At 44.1% G+C, this 22274-nt stretch overlaps 3 protein-coding genes and 1 non-coding gene across 4 annotated transcripts in view; 3 read left to right on the top strand and 1 right to left on the bottom strand.

Moving 5' to 3' along the window:
* The window catches only part of ARIH2 (ariadne RBR E3 ubiquitin protein ligase 2), a 49631-nt gene extending 42219 nt beyond the window's left edge, over positions 1 to 7412 (bottom strand). The window contains exons 1-3 of the mRNA XM_069475647.1: positions 7278 to 7412; positions 4652 to 4713; positions 1765 to 2118 (exon numbers count right to left, since the gene is read on the bottom strand). Of these exons, the coding sequence (XP_069331748.1) occupies positions 1765 to 2019 (255 nt within the window). The 5' untranslated portion in view covers positions 2020 to 2118; positions 4652 to 4713; positions 7278 to 7412. The remainder of the gene's footprint in view (positions 1 to 1764; positions 2119 to 4651; positions 4714 to 7277) is intronic.
* Positions 6923 to 8758, top strand: LOC138385834 (uncharacterized protein ARIH2OS-like). Its single transcript, XM_069472039.1, is given in 5 exon segments — positions 6923 to 7047; positions 7135 to 7491; positions 8019 to 8076; positions 8078 to 8126; positions 8682 to 8758. Coding segments are annotated over 5 exon segments (666 nt in total).
* A 4444-nt stretch (positions 8759 to 13202) lies between these two features.
* On the top strand, positions 13203 to 13309 carry LOC138388791 (U6 spliceosomal RNA). The gene has a single exon (XR_011234279.1). It is a non-coding gene; the product is annotated as a U6 spliceosomal RNA (small nuclear RNA).
* An 8199-nt stretch (positions 13310 to 21508) lies between these two features.
* SLC25A20 (solute carrier family 25 member 20) overlaps positions 21509 to 22274 on the top strand; it is a 34473-nt gene continuing 33707 nt past the window's right edge. The window contains exon 1 of the mRNA XM_069473621.1: positions 21509 to 21711. Within this exon, the coding sequence (XP_069329722.1) occupies positions 21607 to 21711 (105 nt within the window). The 5' untranslated portion in view covers positions 21509 to 21606. The remainder of the gene's footprint in view (positions 21712 to 22274) is intronic.

Below are 22274 nucleotides of genomic sequence, written 5' to 3'. Positions count from 1 at the left end.
AGCTTTTAGCTTCCAACCAGTTGCTAATAAACCAGGTATCTAAACCCAAAGTATTAGCCTTTACTGACCATGTTGGGGTGGGGGGGAATACGTAAACTAGTAGACAAAGCAACTTTTACAGAAATCATAAATGACATACATTTCAGGTACACACCTGGAAAAAAACAAAAGAAATAATACATGACAGACCTTAGTTATTTCCATTTAAATACTGACAAGAAAATTTATTTGGTTGAGGCCAGGCATGGTGGCTCACACCTGTAATCCTAGCACTCTAGGAGGCTGACGTGGGAGGACTGCTTGAGCTCAGGAGTTTAAGACCAGCCTGAGCAAGAGCAAGACCATCTCTACTAAAAATAGAAAGAAATTAGCCGGGTGCGGTGGCATGCATCTGTAGTCCCAGTTACTCGGGAGGCTGAGGCAAGAGGATCACTTGAGCCCAGGAGTTTCAGGTTGCAGTGAGCTGAAATGACATCACTGCATTCTACCTGGAGTGACAGACCAAGACTCTGTCTCAAAAAAAAAAATAAAATAAAATAAAAATTTTATTTGATTGAAATCATACCAATGTATCCTTTTAAACCTTCAATTTGATCAGACAATGAAATCCATGTACACAGTTCATTGAAGGAAGATCAGCAAAAACAGTAAAGTAAGAGAAATGTTTCCACTTTCACATAACGGCCAATGTTAGAGAAGGAAACATGCTGGGAAACTGTCTGAATGACCATAAAAATATAAACAGTGAGAAAAATAACTGGTCTGAGGTGCAAGACGTTCAAAGGTATGCTTTAGTTTAAGTGTTAAAAAATACAATTCTAGGCTGGGCACAGTGGCTCATGCCTGTAATCCTGGCACTTTGGGAGGCTGAGATGGGAGGATCGCTTGAGCCTAGGAGTTTGAGACCAGCCTAGGCAACGTAGTAAGACCCTATCTCTACAAAAAAATAACATTAAAAAATTAGCCAGGTGTGAGGCAGGAGGACTGCTTGAGCCCAGGAGTTTGAGGCTGCAGTGAGCTATGATAATATCACTGCAATCCAGCCTGGGTGACAGAACAAGACACTATCTCTTTTAAAAAAGAAAAAAAAAAAAGAGACAGAGAGAGATTCTTGCAGAAATAATCAACTTTGTTCATTCTTTAAAATTTTTCATGCTATCATTACACTAAACATTTATGTTTCCAAAATTTTTTTTGCTAAATTACTAATACCCCCAAATCCATGAAATACAAGCTATGAGAACTTCATTTATTCTTAGAGTTATTACTAAAATCTCTTTCAACATTAGGCATTAGCCATCAATATACGAAGCACATGAGCTCATTAGCTCAAAGACATTGATTATTCAGGCCAAACCAGAGGGATCTGGATACTCTTAAGAAATTTATCAGTCACTCAAACACAGTTGTGTACAATATGGTGATTCAGATGCTTATTGTATCTACTTCATCAAATTTTTTAAGACTCAGTTTCTGAAACAAATGCAAAGCTGTACATTCTACTACTACGTACTTCTGGTTTGTCTTTCTTGAATCCACCCCACTTCTCCTTTATAATTCTTAGTAACTTGGGAACCTGAGGACCTTAGATATATACATATTAGAAAACAAAGTAAATGTAATAAAATGTTCAAATGATGTAATATACACTTAAATTTGGTTTCAAGGTACAAGATCATTCAGTCTGGAGAAGACAATAATTAATAACAGCTCATCCTTAGATTTAACTGGGGGGATTACAATGGCATTTACAATAGTGCTCACCTTTAGGACAGAGGCTAAGCTGGTCATGTGCTCGTTGAGGGCACTCTCGGACTCCTTGTAAGTCAAGCAGGTGAACTGGTACTCCTCAGGATCAAAGGCATCTGCCCCTTGCTGCTCCACATCGCTGGCTACTCCCACATAATAGTCCTCTATGTCCCCAGGGTCCTCGTCCTCTTCCTCCTCCTCTTCCTCACAATTTGGGTCATAGTCCTCTTCATTGCTGTCAGACCCCTGGCTATTCATGTCCACGGACATCTTAGCATCCAGTCAAGTTGCAGATCAGGAAAGCAGTTGCTTTTTTCCCCCTCCCCCCAAACTTTACCGCTTTCTCAAATGCATTAGTATTTTTGTCTTCTAAAGGAGGAAAAAAAAAAGTGTTACTTTTTCTCCATGAGAAATTGTAACAGAAACCATTCAATAACCAAAATAGCACAGCCCTGGCCCTACACTCACTAGGACCTATTCTAACTTTGGTGTTATACTGGGAATCTCAACACTATTCCCCTGGCCCAGGTTTATCAAAGAGAAACCCTTCCCTGGAGAGGCAGAAGCAGCTGATGATGGCAACTTCACATTAAGTGTCTGGAATGAAAGGGCAAGGCTGATTGCTCCATGTCAGGGAGTCAAATTCCAATGGACTTGTCCTTCCTGCCAGAGTCCTTAAGAAAGAAGCACATCCCCACAGCCAGCTGCTCACTGGGGAAGCAATCTAGAGGTTTAACTATCAAAGTTTAAAATTTTGCTGATCATGCCTCATAGTGACACAGACAGTACATAAACAGGAACACAGTTCCTTCCCTCCATAATATGTAGGGAAAAAAAAACACTGTTTCACAGACGTCACTCTTAGATGTCTGGAAAACAGGTGCATAGTTAGTAAAGAAAAATAAAAACCACACAGCCCTTCAACATACTCCTCTAGTCTGCAAAGTTAACTGATTTTGCAGTTTTAAAGAATTCTACTGAACCTTTAAAAAGGGTACTTAGAGGCAAAGAAACCAACCCAAGAGTGAAAGGAAACTACAGATCTGTCTTAGCAGGATCAAGGCTAGGAAAAATCAGAATCTATTTAGGGCGAAGAAACAAGAATTTAAATTGAATCAGCTATTGAAAAATCCTCACAGGTCCAAATATTACTCAATTACATGTAAATGAAAAGAGAACAACATTAGCTGAAAAAACGAAAGTCACAAATTCCAACTTCATCTCAAAAAAGATTTTGGCAAATATCCATTAACTTTTCTACACAAGTACTATAATAAAGTGATGATGTGGCCGGGCTCGGTGGCTCACGCCTGTCATCCTAGCACTCTGGGAGGCCAAGGCAGGCAGATTGTTTGAGCTCAGGAGTTCAAGACCAGCCTGAGCAAGAGCGAGACCCCCGTCTCTACTAAAAATAGAAAGAAATTATATGGACAACTAAAAATGTACATAGAAAAAATTAGCCAGGCATGGTGGCGCATTCCTGTAGTCCCAGCTACTCGGGAGGCTGAGGCAGGAGGATTGCTTAAGCCTAGGAGTTTGAGGTTGCTGTGAGCTAGGCTGATGCCACGGCACTCTAGCCCAGGCAACAGAGTGAGACTCTGTCTCAAAAAAAAAAAAAAAAAGTGATGATTTGCAAGGAACAATATCAATTAGCAATTTAAATCTAAAAATTAATAGGACCCTAAAATGCAAGAGCATTTGGATTCAACAGTATATAAACAATTTACATAAACAAATCTGGATTAAAGATAAAAGTAAATGTAAAGTGTACTTGAAGTAATCTATCTAAAAAAGAGAAAAAAAAATACATTCTAAATCAAAGAATGAATGTGTACTAGCCAGGCATTGTGGTGTGCACCTGTAATCCCTGCTACTCAGAAGGCTGAGGGAGGAGGAACCCTTGAGCCCAGGAGCTCAAGACCAGCCTGGGCAAGATGGTGAGACCTCATCTCAAAAAAAATAAATAAATAAAAAATAAAAAAAACCCACAAACCAAAAACGACTGAAGGAAGGAAGGAATGTGTACTGAGTATGTAACCAGTCTAAAGGACTACAGAGTCACTTTTTGGCCAGGTGTGGTAGCATATGCCTGTAATCTCAGCACTTTGGGAGGCTGAGGTAGGAGGATCACTTGGGGCCAGGAGTTAGACACCAGCCTACGCAACATAGCAAGACCCCCACCTCCACAAAAAAACAAACAAACAAACAAAGCAAAAAAAACTTTAAAAATTAGCCAAGCCTGGGCCAGGTGTAGTGGCTTACACCTGTAATCCTAGCACTCTGGGAGGACAAGGGGGAGGATTGCTTGAGCTCAGGAGTTCGAGACCAGCCTGAGCAAAAGGAAGACCCCATCTATACTAAAAATAGAAAAATTAGCCAGCATCATGTTATGTGCCTGTAGTCCCAGCTACTCAGGAAGCTGCGGCAGGAGGATCACTGGAGTCTAGGAGTTTGAAGTTGCAGTGAGCTATGCTCACACCACTGCACTCTAGCCAGGGTTACTGAGCAAGATTCTGTCTCCAAAAAAAAAAAAAAAGCCAAGACTGGTAGCACATGCCTGTGTTCCCAGCTACTCAGAAGGCTGAGGCAAGAGGATTGTCTGAGCACAGGAATTTAAGGTTATAGTGAGCTATGATCACATCACTGCACTCCAGCCTGGGCAACAGAGCCAACCCTTGTCTCGAAAGTCACTTTTTTATGATATTATAAAAATAATCAGTAAATCTGAGCTGATATGTTAACTATACTCAAATTAAAAAAAAAATCATAGGGCAGCAAAATAATGTCTGCAGTTTGACTTTCAACAAATTGTTTTGTATGGTAGAACTACCTAATCACAACTAAACTTAAACTACTGTACTTTTTCTTTAGGAGAAAAAATTAGTCTTGAAATTAAAAATACCTGTACTTCTTGAAGATCTTTCAGGCAGATGTCACCCAAATATTCTGTCATATGATTTCCATCTAAAATGAAGAGAGAGAATTATATTTTTAAAACCGGTATCCGTTTGCAAATTTATGTTTTAAAAAGCTAAGAAATTTAAAAAGACAAGAGACGAGAGTAATTATTAAATTAATTATTTTCTTATAAGTCCCAACAGAAATCCACATCACAATCACACTGACAAAAGTTACATGGCATTCTCAAAAAAAGAAAGTATTCAAAGTAAACAGCAATAATTTAATCTGGGGTACTAATGATGGAAATGGATGCCAAATTCCCTCTCGTAGTTTGAAATCCCACCTCCTTACTTCAATGCTCCTATCTTTCAGATTTCCTGTATTAATTACTTACCACAATTTCAATCCTAAATGTTATATAGAGGTTGACAAAGCAGTTGTAATTGACTTAAAACTTAAGTTTTACTGTAAGCCACATCTAACATAGAATATTGCTAATATTTCAGATCTGATTTTACTAATGAAAAAGTTATTTTCAAATAAAAATGTCCGCAATAGCATGCCCACCAGGCAGTATCAACATCCATCTCCCACCTCTTTTCTGACATATTCCAGGGCCATCTGGCTTCCCCAGAGAGACAGATCCCACTATCCAAGACTAATAAGTACTACCTGCTTACTCAATTAGAAATTTTTCCATGACTGATAGGGCCAAATAAAAAAAGAAAAAAGAAAAAAAAAAAAAAAGAAATTTTATGTCTACTGTAGGATTTCTTGGACAACCAGAGCTTATAATTTCCAAAGAAATACTTCAAATACGGGAAGGCAAACAGAAATTAAATGAAAAACAAAGTCCGAACAATGACTGTGGAAGACTATTTACAAAATAATGAAAGAATAATTGATTTGTTTTAAACCTTTCTTTTTTATCTGTATTCTTACATAAGATACTGCTTATTGGGCAAATAGAATCTGTGACTATTGCTCTCATTTACAAAAAATCACTACCAATAGCAGCTCTCATTTCAGGTCAGACTCATTCTCATTTAATTCACAACCCTACAAAGTGGGGCTGTTGTCTCCTTCTAACAATGAAGAAACTACAGTTCATAAAGGTTAAGCAACTTGCCTAGGATCATACAACTGGCAACTGCTGGAACCTGACATCAGCCTTCCATCGGACTCACGGTCTATGCCCATAACCACCCAACACCTTCCCAGAGAGTCTGATACTGTCAACAAAGCTACCAAAACACCCTCCAAAATTATACCAACAGAAGAGCATGCTTTCCACATTCTCTGATTTCTCCTCAGGATCTGGGCTTAGAAGTTAGCCAGAGGCTTTTCACCAACCAAATATTCAAGAAGTGTGGAAACTCCAGACTCCCCCAAAGAAAAGAGAACTCCATTTCATTTATACTGGGTATTCTAGGACCAGATTTAAATAAAAACTTAATTTTTAATCTTTTCAAAGTAAAATATCCATATTCTTCTTAAAACAGTACTGACTTCAATCAAAGCAGCCAGTATGGTATTTCCTTAATAACAGAACTGATGGCAACACTTTGATTTCCTCTGAGACATTAAGTATTATCCCTAAACCCCAGATAGATATGGAGTAACAGAAACTATTTTTCCCCAGAGCCAAAGTCACGTATTCAAAAGAACTGACACCCAAGCCTGGGCTTGCTCACCAGGCCTGATCACACAGGGCACACGCATTTTGGAGAGTTTGACTAAACTCACTCCAGATATGATATTCAGCAGTCAACGGTCATTTACTAACTACATCTCCAAAGAACACTACCTGGCACAAAAATATGAATCAGCAACTTAGTTTCAAAATCCTACAATCTACATTTGTCTTGTTTAATACAGTAGCCACTAGCCACGTGCGGTTATTCAAATTCAATTAAGCTTAAAAATTAAGTGAAATTTAAAATTTGTTTCCTCAATACCAGTAGCCACATGTCAACAAAATGCTTAATGGCCACGTGTGCTACCATAATGAACAGCAAAGGTACAGAACATGTCGCTGTGATAGAAAGTTTTATGGGACAGAGTAACAATACTAAAGCAAAGTTATCCAAGAACAAGGCTGCCTGTCCATCGCGTCGGTCGAGGCGGCGGCGCAGTTCCTTAGGCCGCATGTTCCTTCAAGGCGCCGCGGTCGCTGGGGTACCGCGCGGACGTGAAGTCCACGAGCTGAAGGGACCCTTCAAAGGCGGGCGTTAACATAACTCGCGGGTGGCGCTGCGAGAGAGCCCCAAAAATGACTCGAGTGGAGAGCCCGGAGTCGCCGCGTTTCCCCAGCGCGGCTGGCGGAGAGGGCCCAGATGTGCGGCGCCGGTCAGTCAGAGGCGCTGGCCTCCGACCTCTCTTCGAGCTGAGAAGACAGTGAGAGAAAAGGCAGAGACACACCGGGCGCCCGCCTGCCCGGGCTGTAGCCTCCGGCTGCCCCTCCGCCAACGGTGGGGAACGCAGAGCCGTGTACGGGCAGCGAGGAGCGCCCGGCCTCGAAGGCGACGGCGAAGGCGGAGCCCCGGCCCGGCCGGGGAAGCGCGCGGGGAGGCCCCCCCACCGGCCCGCCAGGGTAAACAAGGCCGCGACTCGCGCTGCACACTTACCGGGAGCCGCGGCCCGGCGACCGCTGAGCCCGGGCGGGCCACACCAGGTCAAGCCGGGCCAGAGGGGTCAGATTTGAACGCGGCAGCGGCGGAGGCGGCGGGCCGACGCCGGTCGAGCCAGCGCTGCTTCCTCCGGCGGAGTAGTCCCCGCACCTCCGGAAGTGTTTGGCTCAATGGCGTCACTTCCGGCCCGGGGTCGACCCGCGGTCGTCTGGTCCGAACAGGCTACTGGTTAAAATGCCCCGTTGGCGCCGCCTTCTTGCAAGCTGACGCTCAGAGCAAGAGTCTACCCCGGGTACCACCTTTTCCGAAGGCAGCGGAAAGGGTGGTCTACGGGGTAGGCTTATGAAAGGGTGCTCAAGGCATCTTTTCCCGAATTCGCCTATCAGCGTCACCCGCGAGGTTTGGTTTTGTTTTGTTTTGTTTTGTTTTGTTTTAGAGATCAGATCTCGCTGTGTTGCCCAGGCTGGAGTGTAGTGGTTATTCACAGTCACGATCATTTCGCAATACAGTCTCCAACTCCTGGGCTCAAGCCATCCTCCTGCCTCGCCTCCCGAGTAGCCAGGAGTACAGGCGCTTCCGCCTCGGCGCCCAAGTGGCCCTGATATTTTTAACCATCGCATTTCTTAACCTTTTCTCACTTCACTGTTAGTACTCCAGCGCCCGCTCGGAGAAGACATCCCGGCGTAGTCTGTGGAGTGGCTAAAGGACTATTATTTCCCAGCTCCCATCTGGTCTGAGGGGACCTGGGGCGGAAATTTTTGCCTACCCTCCAAGGCAGTCGCTGGGTGACCTCCGGAGCTGACAGCATACCAGGCTTTCGCTTCCCCGCGGCGGCATCCTTCCATTGCCCAGTTCTCCAGTTTACACTCACCATACAAGATTGCATCGTTCTCGGCCGGGCGTGGTGGCTCACGCCTATAATCCTAGCATTGTGGGTGGCCGAGGTGGGAGGATCGCTTGAGGTCAGGAGTTCGAGACCAGCCTGAGTGAGAGTGAGACCTCCCGCACCCTCCGCCCCCCCCCCCCCCCCCGTCTCTACTAAAAATAGAAAAAAAAGCTACTCGGGAGGCTGAGGCAGGATAGCTTGAGCTCAGGAGTTTGAAGTTGCTGTGAGCTGGGCTGGTGCCATGGCACTCTATCCGGGGCAACAGCGCGAGACTATCTCAAAAATAATAATAGTAATAATAAGATTGCATCGTTCTGTTGTGTTTTGTTTTATTTTTTTGAGACAGAGTCTCGCTCTGTTGCCCAGGCTAGAGTGCTGTGGCGTCATCGTAGCTCACAGCAACCTCAAAGTCCTGGGCTCAGGTGATCCTCCAGCATCAGCCTCCTAAGTAGCTGAGACTACATGCTTGAGCCACCGTGCCAGGCCTAGATTGCATCTTAACTTTCTTGCTGCAGTTTCTTTTTACAGCATAGGAATTGTCATCATGATTTCCAGTTACCTTCTAGGACCAATTGTCAAGTATTGCGGATAGAGTTCCTAAGTTGCTGGGCACCACACTGGAAACAGTGTGAAGCCAGTTACATAAGGGAGCCTCCAGGCTGTGCAAGTCCATAGATAACAAACCAAATCGTTTCCGCATATACTCGAGTTGTGTATATACTGACATTCAAGATACCTATGCGTGGCCTGGCGCCGTGGCTCGCGTCTGTAATCCTAGCATTCCGGGAGGCCCAGGCGGGAGGATTGCATTGAGCTCAGGAGTTCGAGAGTAGCCTGAGCATGAGACGCCCCCCCTACCAAAAAGGTGGGGGGGCGTGGGGGGATCCCAGCCAGGCGTTGTGGAGTGCACCTGTAGTCCCAGCTATCCAGGAGGCTGAGGTACAAGGATCCCTTAGAGCTCAGAATTTCAAGGTTGCCATGAGCTAAAATGATCCCCCTGCACTCCACCCAAGGCGAAAGAGTGAGACTTTGTTTCAACAAAAGCAAACAAGGCAACTGAGCACCCCTCTTCATAACCCCCCACCCCTAAAAAAAAAAAGATACCAATTAGCAGGGCATGGTGACGCACGCCTGTAGTCCCAGCTACTTGGGAGGCTGAGGCAGAGGATCGTCTGAGCCCAGGAGTTTGAAGTTGCTGTGAGCTAGGCTGATGCCACGGCACTCTATCTCGGGCAACAGAGTGAGACTTTGTCTCGAAATAAATAAATAAATAAATAATGATGATACTAGCAAAGGACCCAAAATATATTTTCTGCAAATGAAATCATCTCAATTAGAAGTTCTCACTTTGGGTTACTGGTAATAAATCCACTCCAGTGAATAGAATGGAAACAGTCTTTCTGTAGAATCCTTTTTTTTTTTTTTTTTTTTTTTGAGATAGAGTCTCGCTCTGTTGCCTGGGCTAGAGTGCCGTGGTGTCAGCCTAGCTCACAGCAACCTCAAACTCCTGGGCTCAAGCAATCCTTCTGCCTCAGCCTCCTGAGTAGCTGGGACTACAGGTGTGCGCCACCATACCCGGCTAATTTTTTTCTATGTATATTTTTAGCTGTCAAGATCATTTCTTTCTATTTTTAGTAGAGATGGGGTCTCGCTCTTGCTCAGGCTGGTCTCAAACTCCTGACCTTGAGCGATCTGCCCGCCTTGGCCTCCCAGAGTGCTAGGATTACAGGCGTGAGGCACTGCGCCCGGCCCCTTTCGGTAGAATTCTTGCATTTGCAAAATACAGAATCACATATCAAGCACATGAATGCATGTAGAGTTTATTGAAATCCTATGTATTATCCTTTTTTTTTTTTTTTTTTTTTTTGAGACAGAGTCTCACTTTGTTGCCCAGGCTAGAGTGAGTGCCGTGGCGTCAGCCTAGCTCACAGCAACCTCAAACTCCTGGGCTCAAGCAATCCTCCTGCCTCAGCCTCCCGAGTAGCTGGGACTACAGGCATGCGCCACTATGCCCGGCTAATTTTTCTATATATATATTTTTAGTTGTCCATATAATTTTTTTCTATTTTTAGTAGAGACGGGGTCTCGCTCTTGCTCAGGCTGGTCTCGAACTCCTGACCTTGAGCGATCCGCCCACCTCGGCCTCCCACAGTGCTAGGATTACAGGCGTGAGCCACCGCGCCCGGCCGTATTATCCTTTTTTTGTTCACTTGTCTGTCTTTCCTCCACTAAAGGGTGTTTTAAGGGCACAGTCCAACCTTGTTTTCAGTATTACACTTAAATATTTGGGCTGATAATAACAGTACTAACTAGTGGTAATTTTTCCCTAGGAAATAAATATTTAAGTATTAAGCTGGCCGGGTGTGGTGGCTCATGCCTGTAATCAGCACGTTGGGAGGCCGAGGCAGGAAGATCGTCTAAGCAAGAATGAGACCTCGTCTCTACAAAAAATAGAAAAATTAGCTGGGTGTGGTGGCACCCACCTGTAGTCCCAGCTACTTGGGAGGGTGAGGCAGGAAGATGGCTTGAGCCCAGGAGTTTGAGGTTGCAGTGAGCTATAATGATGCCACTGTACTCTAGCTGGGAAAACAGAGCAAGATTCTGTCTCCAAATAAATAAATAAAATAAGAAGCCAAAAAATTTAAGGATATGCATAAAAATATGTGCACATATATGTGCTTTGGAACACTGGTTCTAATAGGAAAAAGTTTGCAGCATCCCAAATGTCCAAAAGCAAGGGATCTGTTAAATTATGATAAAACATACATTGATGAAAGCCATTAAAAATCAGGATGTCACTCTAGCCTGGGCAACAAAGTGAGACTCTGTCTCAACAAAAAAAAAAAAAAAAAAAAAAAAAAAAAAAAATCAGGATGTATTAGACATCTATTGACAAGGGAAAGGTATTTGTGATATAGTTAAGTGATAAGAATAGGATATGGGCTGGGTGCAGTTGCCCACAGCTATAATCTGAGGATTTTGGGAGGCCAAGGCAGGAAGATCATTTGAGGTCAGGAGTTTGAGACCAACCTCAGCAACATAGCGAGACCCAATCTCTACAAAAAAAAAATAGGAAAAAAAATTAGGTGTGCATGGTAGTTCACACCTGTAATCAGTCCCAGTTACTCAGGAGGCTAAGGCAGGAAGATCACTTGAGCACAGGAGTTTTAGGTTGCAGTGAGCTATGATGATTCCACTGCACTGTAGCCCAGGCGACAGAGCAAGACCCTGTCTCAAAAAAAAAGGAAAAAGAAAAAGAATATGAAACTATATGTATATATTTAATTTTCAAAATATAAAAGCATATAAAATAAATAAATATAAAATCTCTCATGGTTTCTTTGCTACAGGATCCCAGACAGGCCACCATAGGAATGGGGTTTATTTCAGCTCCACGATGTCTGGACCTCAGCTAGAGTACTCAAAGCCTGGGGACTGGAATCATAGGAAAAGGTGTTTACTCACACATCTGATAGTTGATGGTAGCTGTCAGCTGGGTGGATAGCAGGGGTTGTCAGCCAGAACACCAGCATAACCTCTCCATGTGCCCTGTACTTCCTGGTAACATTGTGGCTGGATTCCAAGGGCAAGTGTCTTAAGAGGGAGACAGCCAGGTAGAAGCTGTATTGCCCTTTATGACCTAGCCTTCAAAGTCACACAGCATTACTTCTATCACATTTTACTGGTTGAAGCAGTTACAAAGGCCCTCTCAGGTTCAAGGGTCGGGGGGATTGCAACACCATCCTCAATGGAGAAATACCAACATCTCATTGTAAGAAAAGCATATGGCCTGAGATATATGTTGGCACAGTCATCTTTGGAAAATGTCTGTCACATAGCACATATTACAGATATCTATATCTATCTATCTATCTATATATATCTTACCTTATTCATATTTGCCTTTGTTGATTTTAATTATACAACTAATATACTGAAAACATAAAACTTATAAAAAATTAAGACACCTTGGGAGGCTGAGACAGGAGAATCACTTGAGCCTAGGAGTTCAAGACCAGCCTAAGCAACATAGCCCTTGCCTCTACAAAAAATAAAAAAATTAGCTGGGTGTAGTCCTGGCTTCTTGGAAGACTGAGTCAAGAGGATCACTTACTTGAACCAAGGAGTGTGAAGTTGCAGTGAGCTAAGATGATGCCACTGCACTATAGCTGAGCAAGAGAATGAGACCCTGTCTCAAAAAATTAAAATTAAAAAAAATTAAAACAAAACTATTGATAGCAGCTTGTGAATATTCCCATTAACTCACTACAATTCTCTTTTCTCCCATCCAGGGTTGTTGCCGCTGTCCAGAGAGGAGTGCACATCTTTCCAAGACCCTTTCTTTTTTTTTTTTTTTTTTTTTTGAGACAGAGTCTCACTCTGTTGCCCAGGCTAGAGTGAGTGCCGTGGCGTCAGCCTAGCTCACAGCAACCTCAAACTCCTGGGCTCAAGCAATCCTCCTGTCTCAGCCTCCCGAGTAGCTGGGACTACAGGCATGCACCACCATGCCCGGCTAATTTTTTCTATATATATTTTTAGCTGTCCATATAATTTCTTTCTATTTTTAGTAGAGATGGGGTCTCGCTCTTGCTCAGGCTGGTCTCGAACTCCTGAGCTCCAACGATCCGCCCACCTCGGCCTCCCAGAGTGCTAGGATTACATCCAAGACCCTTTCTATGCATCTATATACAGTACATATCTATATTTACAGCTATGCACTCACACATTTACAAAAAATCTTTTTCCATTAATAACAGGCTATTGGTTGGACACAGTGGCTCATGCCTGTAATCCTAGCACTTTGGGAGGTGAGGTGGGAGGATCGCTTAAGGCCAGGAGCTTGAGACAAGCCTGGACAACATAGCAAGACCCCCATCTTTACAAAAGTGAAAAACTTAACTGGGCGTGGTGGCACATGCCTGTAGTCCCAGCTACTTGGGAACCTGAGCCAGGAGGATTGCTTGAGCCCAGGAATTTGAGGTTGCTGTGAGCTATGATGACTGTACTCTAGCCTGAACGCAACAGAATGAGACCCTGTGCTCACTTTGGCAGCACATATACTAAAATTGGAATGATACAGAGAAGATTAGCATGGCCCCTGCGCAAGGATGATATGCAAATTCTTGAAGTGTTCCATAAAAAAAAAAAAAAAAAAAGAGGGAGACCCTCTCTCCAAAAAAAAAAACCAGACTATTGCAAATATCATTCTGCTTATTTTTCACTTTGTAGAAGGTGCTATTATCCTCATTTCACAAAGAAGTGGTCATGCTGAGATTGTAAGCCTGATCACCTAACTCTAGAGCCTACCCTCTTTCCACAGTATTGTACCCCTTCTCAGTATTTCACAGTATGAATGTGTTGTCATCTATTTTAGCAGTACCCTATTGCATGTCATGTGTTTCCAGTTTTTCACAATTATAGACAGTGTTTCAGTGAATATCTCTGGACGTACTACTTTTTGCATAGTGGTGAAAATATTTTGGATTTTATTTCTAGAAATTAATTTGGTGAGTCAACTGCTATGCTCATTTTATATGATAATGGATACTGCCAAATCATATTTTTAAAATGCCTCTGGTTCTTTCAATCTGGCTAAAGGCCAAGCACCAAGTTATTAGCTATAATGGTGAGCAAAGAAGACCACAATACCTGTGGTCAAGGAGTTTGGTCTAGTAGGATATGCAGAAATTAGTGGAATAGTTCAAAAACAATTATGAAATTATCACTGTGAGGAGTTTGGTTGGCTCCATCCTCAGCCTCTGTTCCATCTACACTCATTCTCTAATGAGCTCATCCAATCTCTTTTCCTTAGTATCTCCCATACACTGATGACTTCTAGATTTTTATTTCTAGTCCTACCCAATTCCCTGAATTCCACACTCAATACATCCAATTGTCTATTCAGTACCTCCCTTTGTTTTTTTTTTTGAAACAGAGTCTCACTCTGTTGCCCAGGCTAGAGTGCCGTGGCGTCAGCCTAGCTCACAGCAACCTCAAACTACTGGGCTTAAGCAATCCTTTTGCCTCAGCCTCCCAAGTAGCTGGGACTACAGGCATGCGCCACCATGCCCGGTTGATTTTTTCTATATATTTTTAGTTGTCCATATAATTTCTTTCTATTTTTTTAGTACAGACAGGGTCTCGCTCTTGCTCAGGCTGGTCTCAAACTCCTGACCTCGAGCAATCCTCCCGCCTCGGGCTTCCTGAGTGCTAGGATTACAGGCGTGAGCCACCACGCCCGGCCCAGTACCTCCCTTTAGATGTCATATTGGCACTCAAATTTAATATGTCCCTACCACACAAAATTCTCAAATTTATCCCCAAATTTGCCACTCCCCCAGTGTTTCCCAGCTCATTAATGCCCCTACCACCTACCATTGACTCAGGACAAAAGTTCACAAGTCTTCTATAATTCTTCTTCCCCTTTCAAATTCCACAGTCCATAAGCAATTCCCATGTATTATACTCCAAGATATGTCCTGACTTTAGCACTTACCACCATTTACTGCTCTAGTCCAAGCCACCCTCATGTGTCCCTCTGTATGTGAGCAGTAGTCCCTTAACTAACTTTCCTGCTTCTACACTTGTTCTACTACATTTGCTTTCTACATTGCCTAGAAAGCTCTTTTTAAAGCACAAAACATGTCATTTTTCTGTTCAAAACCCTCTAAAGCTTTCTATCAAAGGCTTTGGTCTTATAGGCCTACAAAGGGTAGGATCTGGAGCCGGACAGCCAGGGTTAGAATCCCAACTTGACATCTTCCTAGCTGTGTGACTTTGGGCAAGGAAACTCACCTCTCTGTGCCTTAGTTTGCTCATTGGTGAAATGAGGACAATAATAGCACATTCTACTGATCAAAAGAAAGCAAAATAATATTTACAATAGGTTTTTACTAATGAAAATAAGACTTAAGAGAGTGTGAGTGTGTGTGTGTGTGTGTGTGTGTGTGTGTGTAGCTGTAGACATAGATATGAATGTAGATGCACTGAAAGGGTCCTGCAGGGACCTGTATAAAATGCTAATATTTTATATTTTTGTCTTTTAGGTTGGGCTCTCTAATCCATTCAGATTCTGTGTTTAAGACATGCATGGTGGCATATGCCTGTAGTCCCAGGTACTCAGGAGGCTGAGGCAGGAGGAAGACTTGAGCCTAGGAGTTCAAGACCAGCCTGGGCAGCATAGCAAGACCTAGTCTCTAAAAAAGCAAAAAAACCCCAAAACACTGGGGAGCATTGACTTTTTAAGATTAGCTTAGGGGTAGTACTAACAGACTCAATATTAAGTCTTTGCATCCAAAGAACGTATCTTTATATTTATTTTGTGGTTTTTAAAAATGCATTTGAAATTTTATTTTTATTTATTTCTTTATTTATTTTGAGACAGAGTCTTGCTCTGTTGCCCTGGGTAGAGTGCAGTGGTGTCATCATAGCTCACTGCAACGGCAAACTCTTGAGCTCAAGTGATCATCTTGCCCCAGCCTCCCAAATAGCTGGGACTACAGGCCCACACCACAGACACCCAACTAATTTTTCTATTTTTTAGTAGAGACTAATTTTTCTCTTTTTAGTAGAGAGGGGGTCTCACTCTTGCTCAAGCTTGTCTCAAACTCCTGAGCTCAAGCAATCTTCCTGCCTTGGCTTCCCAGAGTGCTAGGATTCAAACTCCTGTGCTCAAGGGATCCTCCTGCCTTAGACTCCTGAGTAGCTGGGACGACAGGTGTATGCCACTACACCCAGCTAATTTCTTTCTATATTTTTAGTAGAGACAGGGTCTCAGTCTTGCTGAGGCTGGTCTTGAACTCCTGACCTCAAGCGATCCTCCCACCTCGGCCTCCCAAAGTGTTAGGATTACAGCCATAAACCTCCCATGCCTGGCCTACTAGGGGTTTTGTTACCCAATTCATTACAAAGGAATTTACTTAAATCCCTTTTTTTTTTTTTTTTTGAGACAGAGTCTCACTCTGTTGCCCGGGTTAGAGTGCTGTGGCATCAGCCTAGCTCACAGCAACCTCAAATTCCTGGGCTCAAGCAATCCTTCTGCCTCAGCCTCCTGAGTAGCTGGGACTACAGGTATGCGCCACCATCCCCGGCTAATTTTTTTTCTATATAGATTTTTAGCTGTCCAAATCATTTCTTTCTATTTTTAGTAGAGACGGGGTCTCGCTCTTGCTCAGGCTGGTCTCGAACTCCTGACCTTGAGCGATCCACCCGCCTCGGCCTCCCAGAGTGCTAGGATTACAGGCTTGAGCTACCGTGCCCGGTCTTACTTAAATCTTAAGTTGATAGAGTTTTATGTTCTTTTCCTTTGTTTTGTTTTGTTTTGTTTTGTTTTTGATAAGGAATGGTGTTGAATACTACAGTTGTGGTTGAGCTCTCTGGAAACAAATGTTGGAATGGAGTTTGGGAGCAAGGTATTTATTATGAGCCAACATATGTAAAGAGAAGAGGCAGGGGAGGAGGGAGGAGGGAAAAAAGAGAAAAAATAAATAAAAATAAAAAATAAAAACAAAAACAAAAAGAGAAGAGGCAGGAAACAGGACTGGGCACGGGGAGCACTTATACTGTGACTTGAGGTCTCCACCAACTCAGAAGAGAACGGGCTGTCAGAGTATCCTATAACAAGCCAGATTGGTCAGGCCTTTGTATCTCTACCTTGCTCAGTCACTGGGTGTGGGCTGTCATGGGAAGGGTGTGGGGAGATGGCTATCTGAAGCTGAGGCAGATACTGGAGGACTGAGAGCTAGAGATTATCTGCTATGGGATACCCCATAACTGGGCAGCAAGGCCTACCTTGAAGGAGGATCTGGGTGGCACAACTCCATGTCTACCACAAATAAATGCTTTCATCATTTATTGAGATTATCATAGAATTTTTATCCTTTACCTTCTAAGTGTTATGATAAAATTATCACTATTTTATTTACTTATTTATTTTTGTTTTTGTTTTTTGTAGTGATAGGGTTTCACTATGTTGCCCAGACTGGTCTCAAACTCTTGGCCTCAAGCAGTCCTCCCACCTCAGCCTCCCAAGATGCTGGGAGGCTGGGCTCTCTTTTAAGCTTGTTTTGTTTCATACTACCTTTTCATGAGAATTTATCAGATTGGTTTCCCAGGTTTGTCATTTTGCTTTCTAGGAATATCCATGCTTTAATTCATCTTACCTGTAGATTATTTTTGGAAGTCAAGATTTCCAGTGAGATCTTTTTCTTGGATACCATGTACCTTCAGGTGTATTGAGTTTAGATGCCTGTGGGAAGCAGGAGAGGCAGGGTTGTAGCCCATTAGAAGGATTGAGATCTGGATGATCTCAGTCTGGGCTTGGAATTTGAGTCCAGGAAGAAGAAAAAAGGGGTAAAAGAAAAGACATTGGGAAAATTAGCCCCTCTCATTCACGTTTGATTAGTCTCATTCATGTCTAGGAACAAGGCTTCTTATCTAGTGTCAAGGACAGCTTTAAGTTCTCATGAAATTGAAAACAAACCTGGAGGTGCACATGCATATATACATTTTTCTGGGGAGAGGGTACCAGGGATTCTTCACTCCCAACATGGCCAAGAACCACTGATTGGACAGTGTTCATCAAAGGATGCTACTGGGTATACATCTGCACAGACATGTTATGGAGTGGAGAGAGGAAGGACGTCTGTACTGAAGGGGAAAGTATGTGTGGAGCCCTGGGGAGAGGGTAGTTAAGTAACAGGTCTGTATGGTAAACCAGGAACAGGTCAGTTTGTTCAGAGCTGAAGAAGAAAGCCAACATGAGATTATAAAGAGCCTGGACTGCCCCCGAACTATTTGTATTTTGTTCTGAAGCAATGAGGACCTGAGGAGGTTTTTTAGAGAGGCAATGACATAGATTAAATTTCAGATAAGTTTTCTAGCTGTGTGTAAGGCTGATTGGATCAGGAGGCAGAAAGACCATTTGTTTAGTGGATTAAATGGGTTACCCTATAAGAATTTAAGAAAACTTGGTAGGCTTGAGTGGTGCCCACATCGAGGTCTGGCATGGAAGTGCCCTGGTTTATCAGCTGTTCTATATCAAATACCGTCTCATCCTGAAGCTGCTCTGATTGCAGATTTACTCTAAACTTGCTCCTTTTCTGCAGCCAGAGCCTTACAAGCCATAAATGAGAGAAATATGGGCCCACGATGAACCCCTAAATCTTGGACCTTCTATCCAATAAAACTCTGAGGTCCTTCCCCTCTAGATCCAGCGATGGGCATAGAGTTTTGTAAACCAGAGGTACTCAATAGAAGTGTGCCCTGGATGCTAACAACGCCCTGCCCTCTCATAATGGTAATTCCTATAATCTGTGGGAAACAAAGATGACAACTTTTGCTGGGGTAGGAATTCAGAAGGAAATCTCAGGCCCCTCCAGAGGTGACAACCTACTTTGCACCTGAGCTCTCTCCTGACAGTCCTTTCTTGTTTTACTCTTGGAGATTCTTCTCCTCAGCAGTACTGATGCCCTCTGAGGACAGGAGCCCACTTTATAACTCACTTAACAACAATGATCTTCTTGGCACCTACTGTGTACCAGGTATTATGCACCCTTACTTAACAACTTGTGAGCTGTCTCCTTGCCTAGCCTGAACATTTTTCCTTCTATCTTGGAGGTTATTAACAATGGATATTTCCCAAACTCACTGATAGAGCTCTAAATACTCTTGTGCCAGGACTCAACTCCAGAGATTCAGAGTCAGAGGTGTGGGATCTGCATTTAGAAGAAGCTTGTCAGGGGATGCCAAACACACCAGATATCACAGCCACCACCTCAGGGACCTTGTCTTAGCTGCACCTTTTCTCTCCTTATCCTTGAGACTTCTCACTTCCTTGGTGTTTCCCTCAGTCTCAGTCCCATCTTGGGCAAACACTGAAATCTAAGCACTCTTTTAACCCTTTGTTCCTTTCTCTTCCCTGCCAAGCAACTTAAAACAGTAGTTGACTCTCAGTGCCCCTGCTGTCTTGATGGGTTCAGTTTTCAACCCACCATTGTCAGTCAACACTCCTGGCAAGCTTCTTCTAAATGTCACCAATGACTAATAGTTAAGCCTAGGGAGAGTTTAAAATTCCTTGGCCTGACAGAGCATTTGACCCTCGGATTTGAAGACACCATTCTCTCTTTTTTCCTTCTCTCTCTCTTTTTTTAAAGACAGGGTCTCACTCTATCACCCAGGGGCTGGAGTACAGTGGTATCATCATAGCTCACTGCAGCCTCAAAATCCTGGGCTCAAGCAATTCTCAGCCTCCTGAGTAGCTGGGACTACACGCATGTGCCACCACACCCAGCTCATTTATTTTTATTTTATTTATTTATTTTTTTGAGACAGAGTCTCACTCTGTTGCCTGGGTTAGAGTGCTGTGGTGTCAGCCTAGCTCACAGCAACCTCAGACTCCTGGGCTCAAGCAATCCTCCTGCCTCAGACTCTCGAGTAGCTGGGACTACAGGCATATGCCACCATGCCCAGCTAACTTTATATATATACATATATATATATTTTTTTTTAATTGTCCAGCTAATTTCTTTTCATTTTTTTAGTAGAGACAGGGTCTCGCTCTTGCTCAGGCTGGTCTTGAACTTCTGAGCTTAAGTGATCCACCCACCTTGGCCTCCCAGAGAGACAGGCATGAGCCACCACGCCCAGCCTAAAAGAGTTGTTGATATTAATTTTCTCCGGTTTTTCTCTGTCTAGTCTCTCTCCAGCCTGCTTTAGTCTAGCTTTTGCCCCCACCTCTCCACAGGAACTGTTTCTGTTGATGTCACCAATGAATCCCTCATTGCTATATATAATGCCATGTCTCAGTTATGGTCTTACTTGACCTGTCAGCTACACTTGATGCCCCTTCCTCAGTAGTTACAGGACACAACACTCTTTGGGTCTTCCTCCTGCTTCCTAGGTCACATCTCTGCTTTTTTTTTTTTTTTTTTTTCCTATTCCCTCCTCATCTTCCTGACACTGGTGGGAAAAGGGCTCCATCTCTGAACCTCTTTTTTTTTTTTTAATTCACCATTCACTCCCTTGGTAATCTAAATTGGCTGATGACTGTCAAATTTCATCTCTAGCCTGGGGTTCTCTGAATGCCAGACTGAAACATCTACCTGTCTAATAGAAATCTCAGACTTAAAAATGTCCAAAACTGGCCTTTCCCCTCCTGTAATTTGCTCCTCCCCAGTCTTCTCTGATTTCAGTTAAGGGTGACTCCTCCTCTTTAGCTGTTAAGGCCAAAAACATTAGCATCATCCTTAACTCCTGTCTCACACACCTTATATTCTGTTCATTAACAATTCCTTTAGGGTTTTTCCTTTATTATATATACAGAATCTGGCCACTTCTCACTACCTCCTCTTCTACACCCTGGTCCAAGCCAACATCTCTGGCCTCATCTCCTTCAGAGGAAAGGTTGATGTTCTCACAGTGACACACAAAACTTCCTTACACCCCCCCTGCCCCTACCCGCACAGGGTGTTGCTTTGTGGCCCAGGCTGGAATGTAATGGTGGGATCATAGTTCACTCGCTCACTGCAGCCTCGGACTCAGCCTCAGCCTCTCCAAGTAGCTGGGACTAAAGGTGCATGCCACCGCATCCAGCCACAAAACCCCTCTTGACATGCCTCCATAATCTCCTTATCCTCATCAGCTACTTCTCTCCCTGTCCCTGACCCTGTGGGTTTCTCAAACAAGGCAGGGACAGACCACCTCTTTTTTTTTTTTAATTCTCCTCCTCCCCGAATCCCTCCCCTCTCCACCACTTTTGCAATTTTTTTCCCCTGCTGGAAGGTTCCTCACTATCTACCCAATACCTATGAACAGGACTCACTTCCTAACCTTTTCAGGTCTTCAATCTAGTCACTTCAGTGAAATCCTAATTCAATTAATTTAAGTTGGAAATTACTTTCCCCACACATCCTCTAAAACTCTTCCTGGGCTCCTGGGCTTATTTTTCTCCATAGCAGTTATTGCCACTTGATACAGTGCATTTTTCCTTTATCTTTGTTACGGTATGCAAGATCCACAAGGATAGGGACCTGAGTGTTGTGTTACTGGCTGTGCCTCCAGCACCTAGTAAGGGCGCCTGGCACGTAGCAGAGCCCAGTCGACCTCTGTGGAGTGAGGGGATGAACGAGAGCCCAGAAGAAAAAAAGAGGAAACACTTCAGTCTGGAGAGACTTACTGGAGATTTAAGTCCAGCTGCCCCTACTCGCAAACCCGCCCATACGGCGATGCGGCAAGCCACGCCCATAGAGGCGGGGCCGAGGCCGGAAGCAGCCCCTGGGCGGAAACACCGGCGGGCAGACTGGGCCCTCCTCCCGACCTGCTCTGAGCTTGTCCCCGCCCACCCGAAAGTGTGTGAAAGGTCGTCGGCGCCGGCGCTGCAGCTGGGGCTGCTGAGCCAGGACCGCGAGGGAACCGACAAACTGACTGACAGACAGACTGACCATGGCAGACCAGCCAAAGCCCATCAGCCCGCTCAAGAACCTGCTGGCCGGCGGCTTTGGCGGCATGTGCCTGGTGTTCGTGGGGCACCCCCTGGACACGGTCAAGGTGCGAGGAGGCTGGGGAGCGGGCTTTGGCAGGGAGGCCCCGGCGGGGCGCGGAAAGCAGGATCCCCCGCGAGGCGCGGCCCCGGGACACAAGTGGGGTCTATGTGAGCTTCCGTGAGACGTCTAAGGAATCTCTCTTTCAAGGGTCTGGGGGAAGTTGTATCTTGTGCCCCAAAGAGCCAGATGGCACAAATTGAGCAACCTTTAACCGCTTATGAAGAGGTCTGATTTAAAGTCCTTCGTCCTGCAATCTCTCCTGACCCTGCGCCACCTCTTTGGGAATGGGAAAGAAAAAGCGTCTCCCCGGAGCTCTGATTTCTGCTCACCCTAACATTATCATCAAGGTTGAAAGAGATCTCCTGTAAAGCCCACCCCAGGAAGACAACTAAAGACAGAAGTAGTTTATTTGGGAGATGTCATTTGACACACTGGACAGAGTGCCCCATCACCATCTCTTTCCCTCCTTTCTGGGCCCAGAGAGAGATTTGGCCATTTGTTCAGCTTGTCACCCCGTGGCAGCCTCTTGGGCAGAAGCTTCCCTGTGGGAAGCAATGATGTCATCAG

The sequence above is a fragment of the Eulemur rufifrons genome, chromosome 7 (assembly GCF_041146395.1).
Source record: "Eulemur rufifrons isolate Redbay chromosome 7, OSU_ERuf_1, whole genome shotgun sequence".
In the NCBI taxonomy this organism is placed as follows: Eukaryota; Metazoa; Chordata; class Mammalia; order Primates; family Lemuridae; genus Eulemur; species Eulemur rufifrons.
This window is presented reverse-complemented; position numbering and strand designations above follow the sequence as displayed.